This window comes from Myxocyprinus asiaticus, chromosome 48, assembly GCF_019703515.2.
Source record: "Myxocyprinus asiaticus isolate MX2 ecotype Aquarium Trade chromosome 48, UBuf_Myxa_2, whole genome shotgun sequence".
NCBI lineage: Eukaryota > Metazoa > Chordata > Actinopteri > Cypriniformes > Catostomidae > Myxocyprinus > Myxocyprinus asiaticus.
In genome coordinates, this window is record NC_059391.1 from 2,829,027 (window position 1) to 2,844,947 (window position 15,921).

Consider the following 15,921-nt stretch of genomic DNA (forward strand, 5'->3'; position numbering starts at 1 on the left):
AGCATGTTAACAGAAAGTTGAGTGGAAGGAAAAAGTGTGGAAGAAAAAGATGCACAACCAACCAAGAGAACCGCAGCCTTATGAGGATTGTCAAGCAAAATCGATTCAAGAATTTGGGTGAACTTCACAAGGAATGGACTGAGGCTGGGGTCAAGGCATCAAGAGCCACCACACACAGACATGTCAAGGAATTTGGCTACAGTTGTCGTATTCCTCTTGTTAAGCCACTCCTGAACCACAGACAACGTCAGAGGTGTCTTACCTGGGCTAAGGAGAAGAAGAACTGGACTGTTGCCCAGTGGTCCAAAGTCCTCTTTTCAGATGAGAGCAAGTTTTGGATTTCATTTGGAAACCAAGGTCCTAGAGTCTGGAGGAAGGGTGGAGAAGCTCATAGCCCAAGTTGCTTGAAGTCCAGTGTTAAGTTTCCACAGTCTGTGATGATTTGGGGTGCAATGTCATCTGCTGGTGTTGGTCCATTGTGTTTTTTGAAAACCAAAGTCACTGCACCCGTTTACCAAGACATTTTGGAGCACTTCATGCTTCCTTCTGCTGACCAGCTTTTTAAAGATGCTGATTTCATTTTCCAGCAGGATTTGGCACCTGCCCACACTGCCAAAAGCACCAAAAGTTGGTTAAATGACCATGGTGTTGGTGTGCTTGACTGGCCAGCAAACTCACCAGACCTGAACCCCATAGAGAATCTATGGGGTATTGTCAAGAGGAAAATGAGAAACAAGAGACCAAAAAATGTAGATGAGCTGAAGGCCACTGTCAAAGAAACCTGGGCTTCCATACCACCTCAGCAGTGCCACAAACTGATCACCTCCATGCCACGCCGAATTGAGGCGGTAATTAAAACAAAAGGAGCCCCTACCAAGTATTGAGTGCATATACAGTAAATGAACATACTTTCCAGAAGGCCAACAATTCACTAAAAATGTTTTTTTTTATTGGTCTTATGATGTATTCTAATTTTTTGAGATAGTGAATTGGTGGGTTTTTGTTAAATGTGAGCAAAAATCATCACAATTAAAAGAACCAAAGACTTAAACTACTTCAGTCTGTGTGCATTGAATTTATTTAATACACGAGTTTCACAATTTGAGTTGAATTACTGAAATAAATGAACTTTTCCACGACATTCTAATTTATTGAGATGCACCTGTATTTCAAATGTTTATTTCTTTTAATTTTGATGATTATAACTGACAACTAAGGAAAATCCCAAATTCAGTATCTCAGAAAATTAGAATATTGTGAAAAGGTTCAATATTGAAGACACCTGGTGCCACACTCTAATCAGCTAATTAACTCAAAACACCTGCAAAGGCCTTTAAATGGTCTCTCAGTCTAGTTCTGTATGCTACACAATCATGGGGAAGACTGCTGACTTGACAGTTGTCCAAAAGACGACCATTGACACGTTGCACAAGGAGGGCAAGACACAAAAGGTCATTGCAAAAGAGGCTGGCTGTTCACAGAGCTCTGTGTCCAAGCACTTTAATAGAGAGGCGAAGGGAAGGAAAAGATGTGGTAGAAAAAAGTGTACAAGCGATAGGGATAACCGCATCCTGGAGAGGATTGTGAAACAAAACCCATTCAAAAATGTGGGGGAGAACCACTACGCACAGACATATGCAAGACATGGGTTTCAGCTGTCGCATTCCTTGTGTCAAGCCACTCTTGAACAACAGACAGCGTCTGAAGCATCTCGCCTGGGCTAAAGACAAAAAGGACTGGACTGCTGCTGAGTGGTCCAAAGTTATGTTCTCTGATGAAAGTAAATTTTGCATTTCCTTTGGAAATCAGGGTCCCAGAGTCTGGAGGAAGAGAGTAGAGGCACACAATCCACGTTGCTTGAGGTCCAGTGTAAAGTTTCCACAGTCAGTGATGTTTTGGGGTGCCATGTCATCTGCTGGTGTTGGTCCACTGTGTTTTCTGAGGTCCAAGGTCAACGCAGCCGTATACCAGGAAGTTTTAGAGCACTTCATGCTTCCTGCTGCTGACCAACTTTATGGAGATGCAGATTTCATTTTCCAACAGGACTTGGCACCTGCACACAGTGCCAAAGCAACCAGTATCTGGTTTAAGGACCATGGTATCCCTGTTCTTAATTGGCCAGCAAACTCGCCTGACCTTAACCCCATAGAAAATCTATGGGGTATTGTGAAGAGGAAGATGCGATATGCCAGACCCAACAATGCAGAAGAGCTGAAGGCCACTATCAGAGCAACCTGGGCTCTCATAACACCTGAGCAGTGCCACAGACTGATCGACTCCATGCCATGCCGCATTGCTGCAGTAATTCAGGCAAAAGGAGCCCCAACTAAGTATTGAGTGCTGTACATGCTCATACTTTTCATGTTCATACTTTTCAGTTGGCCAAGATTTCTAAAAATCCTTTCTTTGTATTGGTCTTAAGTAATATTCTAATTTTCTGAGATACTGAATTTGGGATTTTCCTTAGTTGTCAGTTATAATCATCAAAATTAAAAGAAATAAACATTTGAAATATATCAGTCTGTGTGTAATGAATGAATATAATATACAAGTTTCACTTTTTGAATGGAATTAGTGAAATAAATCACCTTTTTGATGATATTCTAATTATATGACCAGCACCTGTATATGCTTCCCCTGGGAGATATTATCAGGAATTGTGGAATAAGTTTCCACTGTTATACCGAAGATACCCAACTTTATATTTCTTCGAAACCTGAAGAATTTTCACAATTCTCCAAATCAGCAGAGTGTATCAATGAAATCAAAGAGTGGATTGGCAGAAATTTCCTTCTCAATTCTGACAAAACAGAGGTTCTAATTATTGGATAAAAAAACCTCTAATAATAAGCCACAAAAATATAATTTGACTCTCGATAGATGTACTGTTACATCGTCTTCAACAGCGAAGAACTTCTATTTGATACCAATCTGTCTTTTGAAAATCAAATGTCCAGTGTTTGTAGAACAGCATATTTCCACCTCAGAAATATCACTAAGTTATGACACATGCTCTCTGTTGCTGATGCTGAAAAACTAATTCATGCGTTCATGACCTCAAGACTAGATTATTGTAATGCATTACTGGGAGGATGTCCAGCAAATTCAATAAATAAACTTCAATTGGTTCAAAATGCAGCTGCCAGAGTGCTGACTAGAACCAAGAAAATATGATCATATTAGCCCCATTTTATCCTCATTACATTGGCTACCTGTTAAATTTCGTATTCATTTTAAAATTTTGTTAACTACATACAAAGCTTTGAATGGTCTAGCTCTGCAGTACTTAAGTGACCTCCTACCACGCTATATTCCACTATGTTCATTACGGTCACAAAATTCTGACCTGCTAATGGTTCCTAGAATCTCAAAATCCAAAAAAGGATGTAGACCCTTTTCCTATTTGGCTCTGAAACTATGGAACAGTCTCCCTAACACTGTTTGGGATGCAGACACACTCACTCAGTTTAAGTCTAGACTAAAGACTCATCTATTTAGCCTGTGACTTGGTCATTTATCCACCAACTCACAATTAGACTGCTTTAGTTAAGTTTGCTGGAACCAGAAATATTTATCATGATCTATAACTCTGCAAAAAATGGAATGGCATCTATGCTAATATTATTCTATTTTATATCTCGAGGTTACCAGAGCCGGCCAGATCCATCTCCGTTCCTGCTTGGTGTCGGACTCCACTGCTACGTGCCTCTGAGTGATGATGACTAAATGCAGCCGGTGCCAGCCAGACACCACTTCAATCTATTACGATGGACTTCAGGGGATGAATTGATGCCAACTCCAAACATAAGACATGGGATACTTCATATACCACTGCCTGAACCTTGGACTTAGGATAGACCTCAATGAAATGACCTGCTGGTTGAACTGCAATGCACCTCACTAATCTCTGCCTGCATCACCTTGGTCTAATGATGGACTACAATCTTAAAACAGAATTCACAGACTATCAATTAATAACAAAAGCCTTCATCAGCCAACTAACAAAGGACAATGCATCTATGTGAACTTCTGCAGTTAATACAGGATGAACTTCAAAGACATTAGTCATTAATCTTACAGTTCATACAAAATCTTTGTTTAAACACTGGCCCTTAACACTTACTAATTTTAAACCATGACTTGCACTGCACACAAATAACTAATATTGGCATTATATTCATGATGTTAGTCAGAGGGGAACGGGCCCCCACAATGAGCCTGGATTCTCCCAAGGTTATTTTTCTCCATTAACCAACATCTTATGGAGTCTTGTGTTCCTCGCCATTGTCGCCTTCAGTTTATTTATTATTTAATAATTTTTTATACACAATTTACAATCATATTTAAATCAAACTTTATAGATATTACTGCCGTATCATTTTCTGTTAATGCATGATTTTCTGTAAAGCTGCTTTGAAAAGATGTGTGTTGTGAAAAGTGCTATGACTTGACTAACAATAGAAACCTGTGGGAAAATACACTGCACCTGAATAAATGCTAAAAATAGTACGTTTTGAAAATATAGCCACAAGAAAAGTAGTTTGTTTTGTATCTTCTGTGTGCACCTGAGACCATCTGCCACATGCAGAGCTATCCTGTGCTGTAGTTTACGGCTGAGACTGCCGTTCTCACACTCAAACAGTGAGTCCAGAGAGCCGCATGGAGCCAGTTCCATCACCAGAATGTGCGGGTTACAGCCAGTGGCCAACAAGCCCACCAGGCTGGGGTGACGTAGTCTACCGAGCACTGCCAGTTCCTGGAGATAGAGACATTTTTCCTTAATGAAAACCTACCAAGAATGTGCAGATGATGGTGCATAGCTCTAAGTAACAAAGTAATTCTGCCTGTTTTGTAGTGTTTTTATTCTCTCAATTTGTATGTTTGCTTGATCCTTGAAAAGGTACAGTACGTTCAATATGGAATTAAATTTTGGCACAAATCTAATCCCATACTTTTTTTTTTTGCTGTCAGAAAGGAGAGAAAAAAATCTGAAGCTGTAAATGTTGCACCTGGTTAGGATTTATTTACTTAGAATGAATTATGTTACAAACATAAACACAAACTTTAATTGTATGAGGAATTTAGCTGCACATTCCAAAAGCACTGGACATAACTGGGAAAGTGTGGAAACAACCCGTCCAGGAATCATAGCCAAATGAGTTGTTCATGCAAGCACTGTATGTTTCCAGGAACTAACTCACCTGTCGTACCAGTCTGTGAACATAAAGCGCAGATGCATGTTTGTTGAAAATCTTCACAGCAACTTCCTCATTCTTGTACACAGCTTTATATACAGACCCAAATCCTCCACCACCTTCAAAAATTTTTATTTTCATTATGATTATATTTGCATGTTGGAGCAGATACCAGAACTGGTTTACAGAAATGTCAGTGTTTACTGATGTACTAACCCAGCAGATACTCTTTGGAGAGCTCCATCTCCAGCTCCTCAGGATCCAGTATGGTGCTAGAGGGCTGGTCACGCAGCACCAGGTCTGGACAGATCTGAGAGATAGGCAGAGTACAGCTGGGGTCTTCTGGATTGACCAGCAAACCATCTGAAAGACAAACGACCAGAAAACACAGACACTCAAGACATGCTCAAAGGATAAACAGACATTTTTAAAAAGCACCAGGTCAGAAATCAAAAGTAGTTGTGTTTCAGAATGTGATGTTGTGTAGATGGCATGGTCAGAGACCTGCATTGATGTTGGACAGCAGATCTTCCAGCAGCATCTTCTGGCAGTGTCTTCCATCACTAAAGCTGTACAGAGCCCATTTCTTCAGCAGAGTTTCTCCAGAGCCGTGGACATCAGTAGTGAGAAGGCCTGGAAACCATTCCTCCAGAAGAGAATCTATGTGATCCACCACCTGCCCCAACAACACATGACCTGCACACAGGGCAGAGTCTTCATTATTATCACCATATTTACCATTATCACCATAAACACATCATCATCATCATCACAGTCACCTCTATATTAATCACCATCACAACACAATCATCACACCATCATCCCCCAACAACATCCCATCACATCTCCACCATTAACATCACCACCACCATTATCACATCACATCACCTTCACTATCATTACATCACCATGCCCACCATCACATCACATCATCTTCATCACCACTAATATCACATCACCCAAACTCATCCTCACTATCACCTCTATAATAATCATCATCATTACACAAATATCACAGCATCATCCATCAACAACATCCCATCAAATCTCCATCATTAACATCACCATCGCATCACCTTCACTATCATAACCTCACCATCCCCACCATCACATCACACCACCATCACACCACCCTCACAACCATAACATCACCACCAACATAACTACCATAAAATCGTTATCACCACCATTGCAGTACCATCATTACCATAACATAACCACATTACCATCACTTACATACTTCAACACCACCATCACTACAATACCATAATAACCACATCAAATCACCATCACTACCATAAAATAATCACAATCACATCACCATCACCACCACAACATCATTACCACCTCAATCACATCACCATCACAAACATAACTTTATCACCACCACTGTCACTTCCATAACATAATCATCATAATCACCATCATAACATCATCACCACTGTCAAATCACCATCACTACCATAACATAATGACCATCATTACATCATCACCTCCATACAATCACCATCACTACCATAACATAACTACCATAACATCACCATCACTACCATTACAACATCACCACCATAACTACCTTGACATCACCACCGCCAGCATCACTACCATAAAATCCTCACCATAACATAACATAATCATCATAATCACCACCATAATCACATCACCATCACTAACATAACTATCACAAACAGTCACTTCCATAACATAATCATCATAATCACCATCATAAAATGAACACAGTCAAATCACCATTACAACCATAACAAAATCACCAACATAACATCATTACCACCATCAAATCACCATCACTACCATAACATAATGACCATCATTACATCATCACCTCCATAAAATCACCATCACTACCATTACAACATCACCACCATCACTACCTTGACATCATCACCACCGCCAGCATCACTACCATAACATCCTCACCATCACATCACCAACACATCACCATCACAACATCGCCACCATCACATCACCATCACAACGATAACAATCACCACAAACATCAAATCACCACCATCACTACCATAACATCATTTCCACTATCACATCACCACCAACACCACCATAAATCATATCATCATCACATATCATCACCAACACATCATCATCATCACATCCTGATCATTGTCTTCACCATAATTAGGATCATTACCACCATCACTGTATGGTTCAGAACAGCCAACCATGTGTATCTCTAAATATACCTCTCACCTTTGCGGGAGCTGGGGACGGTGATCTTGATGAAGCTGGCAGGGTTCTCCTCCAGAGACGAGGCCTCCACCAGACAGTAAGCTTCAGAAGACCAACTCAGATAAATGCCTTTCCTCCAGTAGATCCGGTTTGGTCTCGATGCTTTCTCTAAAGAGTGCATACACAGTAAAGTCAAGCTTAAAAACCAGCAGGGTATATAATAATTAAAAAAAACTCTGAGGACAAAAGGGCACAGTTAAGCCTGCATCAATTTTAATATGACAAATAAAGAAAGCATATATAGTACTATATAAATTAATTTTTGCAACCCAACCATGCTGATATTTTCACAAGATCTAAATGCCATTTTTGAATATTGAGATACTTTTCATATTCACCCATTCATGTACATCCATAAGTAACTGCCTAACATGAAACTACTTTGTGCAATACTTGTGCTTTTTGCATCGTCTTTGATGTTTTAGGTGTGTTACCTCTGCCATAGAGCATGAATGATGACACCTCCAGCAGATGACTGATCTGTCTGGACCAGAAGCCCATGGGGAAGTACGGCATCTCATACAGACGAGTGATCACCTCTGAGTTTTCACAGTGAGGGAGCTCGATCACCGGCCTGTGATCTGACAGACTGCGAACATACCAAACATGACTTAACCAGCTACACAAATTATTTAAATGCATAAAATCCTGTAGATTATATTGTAACATAAGAAAGATTTTTAAAATTAGAATACTATCTCTCATAACACAACTCTTGTAGTTTTGTGCATCTAAATACACATTATTTTTGGACAAGTCAGTAATTACACTTTTCTAAGTCTCAAACCTACAGCAAAACATCAATAATGGCTCATGGTTCATTTAGAATCGGACATGACTGAAAATGACTAACACTTTAGCGAGTAACTCAGAAATCATTTTAATCGATTCAGTGAGTGAGACCAATTCAAACTGATAAATTGAGTTTGAGACTGATTTATGAATAATTTTTACTGATTCACTGAAAAGAACTGGATCGTTGTTGTGCGTTTAATATCTTTGTAATATTAACTTATATATATATATATATATATATATATATATATTTATTTATTTTTTTTTTTTTTAAATATAGCCCTATGACTACCTGCTGGGCACGAGTAACTGGTCCTCTCCAAAGGGCAATGCGATCTGAAACTTCTCCAGCAGTTTGAAGTATTGAGTCATGTGATCTTGAGGGAAACAGCGGCTTTTAACCAGAAACTTATCTATAGTGGAGCACTGTACCACTCCTCTAGCACTGTCCCACTGACCTGAACCACTCAGGGTCAATGTCTGTAAATCAACACATCAGATATTACAGAAATATTACTACTGTCAATGAGTCAAATAAAGAGACACACATATGTATGTGTTACCTGTGAGATAATGTTACAAAACCACTGTGGGTCAATGAAGTACAAATCCTTTAACTGCAACACTGGATCGTCAAAATGCAGCAGGACACCTGGAAAAAGAGGAAGAGCAGTCTCTGTTTCAGATGGCATGCTCAAGGAATGCTCACTGATTATGGCAAGAGCTTTCCAAAATCACAAGCTCCGATCTCATTGGCTGACTTTTTTGTAAAACAAAGTGCTGCACAACAGAGCATCACATAAATGAAAACATTGATGAACATTTCTATTCAGTCCAAAAAGCACTCTTGCTTGTGAGATAAAGGTTCACCATAACAATAATAATAAAATAAATTTTACTAAACACTAGTTATATATTTCTGTTGCAATTTCTTAGATTCCATGCATCAAGCTTTTATTTTGAATCAAACTTTTATTTTGACAAAACCTTTTCTGGTTCTGTGTTTTGACAGTAGTTTCACACTTCCGGATAAGCTGGTTTTATGACCCAGTGTGATTATTAAAGCACAAAATGCTGCAATTTAAAAATATAAATATATAGTATGCAGGCGCTGTGCACATTACAGTGAATGAGCACTCTCTTCTGTCATCTACTACAATAAGCACAGCATGTTTTAAGTATATGAGCAGCTTCACACATCCACTTTGCAGCACACAGTTCATGCAGACTGAATATTTTTGTTTATTAAATCAACTATAAAAAAATGTTTTTATAATCTTATGTATATATACTATATATTTATTAAATCACATCCATTTGAAAATTAATAATCACACTTGGACATTTCACAATACTAATTTGATTGTCTATTTCAGGAGTCACAGGACACAAGCTCAAATTAGTGTGTGAGCATTTCAAGGCAGCCATCTGTCAGTCAGACAGCACGCTGTGACCAAATTAAGTTAGTGCTCAGTTCTACAGGTACTGAAGAAACACTGGTATCGTTACATCTTTTTTGTTTTAATATCGACTTGGTACTGAAGTACCGGTACTTTTAACATCACTATTTACTGTATATACAGTACTGGTCAAAAGTCTTAGGCCCATAAGATGTTTCACAAAAGCATTTGTCTTAGATGGTTATTTATATCTTCAGCTTTAGTGTGTCAATAAGAAATATTAATGTAAGACTCCCAAACATTACTTTTGCAAATAGAAAAGATTAGAATAGAAGAACAGGAAGCCCTGCAACAGATGTCATGGCCGCCACAAAGCCCCCTACTGAACATCGTATCAGTCTGAGATTACATAAAGAGACAGAAGCAATTGAGACAGCCTAAACAGGTAGAAGAACTGTGGTGAATTCTCCAAGAAGCTTGGAACATCCTATCTGCCAACAACCAAGAAAAACTGTGTCCGGGTGTATCTAGGAGAATTGGTGCTGTTTTAAAGGCAAAGGTGGTCACACCGAATACTGATTTAGCTTTTTTATGTTTACTGGACTTTGTATGATGTTAATTGATATGTGAAAACATCCTCACTATGCAACATTTTTCACAAGTGCCTAAAACATTTGCACAGTACTGTATATACATATCTTTGTGTTTCTGTTACAGCTGAAGGGCATACGCCCCCAGAATTAGTCATTTTGAGGGAGAAACGTGTACTGCTGAGTGACTTGAATGCGACAATGGAGGAAAAATAGACATTATTTTGAATTCGTTGAGCAAAAAAAACTAACTTGTGTGAGAAGTGTTTAAGAAAGTATCTTAAAAGTAACGTAATTAGTAACGTGATTACTTTCTCAATGAAGTAGTCATTAAAGTAATTTGTAGTGAATTGCTTTTTTACATAACTCACCCAACACTGCTCACAATGTATATTTAATATAATATGAAAAAAAATGAAACAAAATTATGAATATTGCAGTGATTTTAACACTTTTTAATTGGCCATTAGACTCATTTAACAATCCTTCTTTGTCTTGTGACTCTTGAGTTTGAGAACCTTTAGACAGAGATTTTCATAGAAGTCATTGAAGCATTTTCCATGTCTTAAAATGCTTTAGTAAAAATGCTTTGCTATTGTTTACTATTACACGGGTCTCAGGAATATTCCATTCTGACTGGTCAATGGCGCCATCTAGCGGTCTGATAGTTCTCGGTAACAACTGCACGTCCACGTATCAGACCACTCATCCAGGTATTGCGAATCATCTTGCCTACTTTTCGGATTACTGTGTGATCTCTAAAAGTAAGCTAATAAAATACTTAAGTCCAATTAATGGTTCAAGTCCATTTATTTGTTTATTTGGCAAGTACTCTTGTAATAGGCTGAATGAGGAGTCAGACAGTCATTTTTACAAAATAAACACCAACAGAACTCTGACACAAACCGTAGATGAAATTCAGCTTTTTCTGTCTTCTCACATAATTACATAATTTCAACGCAAATCAATATTTTATGTCCATGTATTTCTTCATTTGGTTAGTAGCCGTGTAATAAGCGGGATAATGTACAGTCAGTCAGTCAGTTATGGCACAATATACCCCTTCAGAAGGATATAAGAGTCCTCTGTTTCACGTCGGGATTTTTGACTAACATTTTTACTTTATTTTTACTTCATGCTTTAAACATTTTTAAGCAATAGTGGCTTTAGTTGAAATGATGATTCTTCAGACTGCATAAAGAAAACATCCTTTCAAGCTATTTTAGAGCAAATACATTAATATCATGGTATTGTATGATGAAGTTCATGAATGAAAATCAAGATCTATTTTCTTTTTTATCTACATTTTTACCGGGCCATCCCTAGCTTCAACTATCTTGCAAGCCGGCTTATTATTGTAGGATTGTTTTTTACACATTGGTCAGATGGTCTGTTCCTGTCTAAATCTGACATTCTTGGCCAGAACAAGTTGCAAAGTGGACCAGACTCTATGCTGACAAAATAAATTGACCCGTCGCTAAGCCCCGGCTTATAAGCACTTCTGACCAATCCTGTTTTAGCAACTGTTGCCCTGCTGCCATCACTCTGACACACGTTTGCCATTTTCCAATGAGAGCCTATGGGAGTAATGTGACTTTTAATTGGAATTCTATCTCAAGTTTTTTTTTTTAAACATGTTGTTACCAGGTCAATTGTAACAGTGACATGAGTTACCCAGAGAGGATACTCGCAGTGTTTTTCTTTCTTTCTTTTTTTAATAATCTTTAAATAAATCTGGAGAAGAGCATGTTCTGGATTAAACTGTCAGCCCTTCCCAAATGAGCATAACATCTGCAACAACACCTACATTTGCTCCAACGTAAATTAAAGCTAATAAATGAAGTTAATTCATTTATGTACTGATTCAAGTCAGAGTAAAAGCGATAGTAAAACAGTTCACAGCATCAAAATGAGTGTGTAATGAGACGTTATAAACAGCTCTGTTCACTTACGCTAATGTTATTAGATGTGTACTCGCTATTAACTGAACTTTTTCTCTTTTCAAATCGTTTGCCTTGATTCTGATTCAGTCTCCACAGTTTTTAATCAAATTACTGAGTAATTTAACTATTTCTTTCACAAAAAACTTCAGATAAATATGCATTACAATGTCACTCTTCATACCAGCCCACGAACAAATATTATCCATTCCGTTTGAGAATATTTTGCCAAATAACGCGCCGTTCACTGCAATCTCCCATTCATTCCAATGGGGAGTTCTGCAGAGCAAGCAACCGTTACCAAGGGGGACGGAGCTTAGCAAATGGTCAATTGTCAATGAGAGTAAAGCTGTTTCTCTCACCGGCCTCGCTGAGGAAGTGTACAGCATGAGGTAACTCTCCCTCCTCCAGCGGTAGGTGTGTTTCCTTTATCAGTTGCATCAGTCTGCTGTGTGTCAGCACGGGAAATTCATCAGGAACACGAGATCTCTCCTGCAGGATTCTCTTCTCCAACTCCACATAACAGTCTGGAATCAGCTGACCCATCACCGGCTCACCCTGGATCTGACAAACACAGCACATGCAAGAGTTATAAAAGAGCATATTATATTATAGCTTGTGTTTTTGTGCTATTTTTCATCCTTTTCTGAAATTTCTTGTGTTTCCAGCTTTGGTATGACATGAGGGCGAGTAAATGATATTCATTTTTGGGTGAACTATTTTTCTTCATGTCGTCTTTGAGTTGTGTTATTCTGTGCAGATGTCTCAGAGCAACAGCACCACCACCAGTGCCATGTCCAGCTGCATTACAAATCACCTTGAATCCAGTGAGCTCTCTGCAGATGGCTTTGCGTAACCTGCTGATTGACTCTGACTCCTCACAGGCACACAGTATGTGATTCTCCCTGATCACTGGAAAGCCTGTTTGAGAAAGCAGCTCCTCACGCTCCTCCTGCAGGTGGCGCTCTTCACAGACATCTGCATGAGTGCCAACCACAATCACAGGAGACTGGCCTGCTATAGCCTGAGAGAGACACGCAGAGAGAGGAAAGACATAAGAAACAGAGGGGAGTCAAGAATACATCCTTCATTTTTTAATGCATCAACTGTCTGTTTTTTACATCATCTCATGCCATTAACATTGAACTTTTAAGATCTGAAACTAAAATAAATAAAAGAAATAATAAATACATAAATTATGCAGAATAGAACATAATTGGCAGTTTTATCGATGGACCAATCAGGAGAACCCGGAGGCTTCAAAAGCAGTATATCAAATCTGTCAAATATGTCGCATTCTGGGAGATCAAGAGCAGGCTCACTGTGAAGTGACTTGTCTTATGGTAAATACAGTAGCTGTTGTTTGCAAGGCATTATGGGAAAGTGAACATTAAAAATCATGATACCATCTTGGTGAAAGCTAGTGACATTTTAAACCATATATTTTCATGGTGAAAAACCTGTAAGCCTTTGTGCTTGAATAGGTATGTATGCTTGTGCAATGCCCCCAATGGCTACAAAAGTTTTATTCAGAATTAATAGAAGTCTTAGTTTATTTAGTGTTGTTGTTTTGTTATCAATATTGTGTTTTGTTTGAAGTCATCATTACGGTGATTAGTGTTCTCTTGAGCTGGCGCCTTGGACCTTCTTTAATATTATATGAAATCCTTTTTAGTAAAACACAAGTAGTCAAAACTTAAGGACAAACTGAATGTCTGATCCTACCTTGCATATGACACTATATGTGGCAATAGTGATGCGTTACACATAAAAACACAAAACCAAAAACAGTAAAGGATATTTCAGCAAAATGATATCAGCAAATTGAGTGTTTGATTTTACTGATGAACTTATGTAATATGAGCTGTTAACAAGACACACAGATATCAACACTTGGCATACAAAACTCTACAATGGTGACAATTAACAAACGTATTTTACGTAAAAAAGTAACAGCTGAACATTAAAATACAAATAAGACTGCAACAAAAACAACGGCAAAATAAACCAGTAAATAGTAAAAAATCAATGGAATTTCTTTATGGTGCAGTGCATGTTGGGAACTAAGCTGTAAATTGCATCAACAGTAACTATGTAATTTGACAGCTATATGCTGCTAACATTCAGTTGTATACTGTAGCTGAAAAAACAGTATCTAGCTGTTAATTCCAACAACAGTAACACATCATATTTTACAGTATGATGCTGGCAACTACAACTGCCAGTAGTTTACTGTTTTTTAACAAGATTTCTTTTTACATTGTAGAAATGTTGCTATGACGTTGTTATCACTTCCCAGGTATCATGGTACAAGTTTGACATTGAACTAGGCCAACTGTTTTAAATTCAACTGTTAATAAATAAATAAATAAACAATTTTTGAATCATTTCATTTTTAATATACAATTTAGGTTAAAACTAAAGCTGTAAAACAATTACATTTTTGAATCAAATTAATTACATGATATGCCAATTAATCAATCAAATTAATCGCAGTTAATCACATTAATAAATATTTGCGGAGAAAGGCCCCTCAAATAACACAAATTTAAGATATAACTATTCATAATTGTATAATAATTCTATTTAAATCATTATAAATATAATAATGGTTATAATATAAAAATTCAGATAATTAAAATGCATTAGATTATTTTGGCAGACGAGTAAAGCCAATACAAGAAGGGCTTAAGAAGGCAATATATTGTTTATTTGCATATTATTGCACATAAGCCAATCATTGGACTACATTCCACAGCAATCCATTTTGCAATTGAATTCATCAATCAGTCCGAGATCGATTTATTATAAGGTTTTTATAAGGATGGACACTTCTGGAGCGCCTTGCTTCGGTTGCATCGCAATGCAGTGTTTTCAGACTGCTGTGTCAAGTTAAACGTATCCCTTCATTCGAAATCGCACTCCATCCAGCAGTGTTTGAACATCCTCATCTTGTGCTGTTGCTAGTCTCAAACAGGCCTGAGTGAATGTGGATTGTTGTCTGTACAGCTGCGCATTGCCTATTCAGCTGGAGTTTCACTCACTGCCCCATGCTGAAAACAGGTGGTACTTCAAGCTTGAATTGCTCCGATGGTTGGAATATTCCTTATTATGGTCCAGGGACATGATTAATTACGTTAATTACTTAACACATTCTTTTTATATAATTAATTGCATTTAATTAACGCATTAAATCAACCGCCCTAAATAAAACAAACAAAATATTGCAAATATGCTGTATTGACGTTTTGAGGCAGGTACTAGGAAGGTATTTTGACAACATTTTCAGAATATTTTTTGGTTATTTAAAATATAAAGTTTTATTTATTTTTTACTAAAATGTAACTTCTGTATGTTGCAGTTTGTTTTTTTTTTTGTTTTTTTTTATAATCCAAATATATGTGGTTAACTTCATGTTTTGTCTAAATTATTATTATTTTTTTTTAATAATTTCTAGGGCAATTTTTTTCAACCTTGCACTGCAATATAGCACAGCTACAATTGAAAAATGTACATTTGTGCTTGCAGGGTGGAGCTGAATGCTGAAACATACTTTAATGTTGAATAGCCAGGGTTTGATGGAGTCTAGTGCACTGGGTCCTTTACTCAGATCATACAATACCAGATACAGAGCTCTGGTGCTCATGAAATGAGGGTGAAGACCGTTGCACTCCTCACCACCTGCATGATGATAAAAACAGACACATCCAATGTTTATTTATCTTGATGATATTTT

At 37.7% G+C, this 15,921-nt stretch overlaps 1 protein-coding gene across 1 annotated transcript in view; it reads right to left on the minus strand.

Moving 5' to 3' along the window:
* LOC127437221 (leucine-rich repeat serine/threonine-protein kinase 2-like) overlaps window positions 1–15,921 on the minus strand; it is a 72,553-nt gene that overhangs the window by 14,230 nt on the left and 42,402 nt on the right. The window contains exons 30-40 of the mRNA XM_051692017.1: window positions 15,739–15,866; window positions 13,003–13,209; window positions 12,548–12,749; window positions 8,819–8,907; window positions 8,548–8,735; window positions 7,895–8,049; window positions 7,422–7,568; window positions 5,700–5,891; window positions 5,412–5,558; window positions 5,202–5,314; window positions 4,566–4,756 (exon numbers count right to left, since the gene is read on the minus strand). Coding sequence (XP_051547977.1) covers window positions 4,566–4,756; window positions 5,202–5,314; window positions 5,412–5,558; window positions 5,700–5,891; window positions 7,422–7,568; window positions 7,895–8,049; window positions 8,548–8,735; window positions 8,819–8,907; window positions 12,548–12,749; window positions 13,003–13,209; window positions 15,739–15,866 — 1,759 coding nt within the window. The remainder of the gene's footprint in view (window positions 1–4,565; window positions 4,757–5,201; window positions 5,315–5,411; window positions 5,559–5,699; window positions 5,892–7,421; window positions 7,569–7,894; window positions 8,050–8,547; window positions 8,736–8,818; window positions 8,908–12,547; window positions 12,750–13,002; window positions 13,210–15,738; window positions 15,867–15,921) is intronic.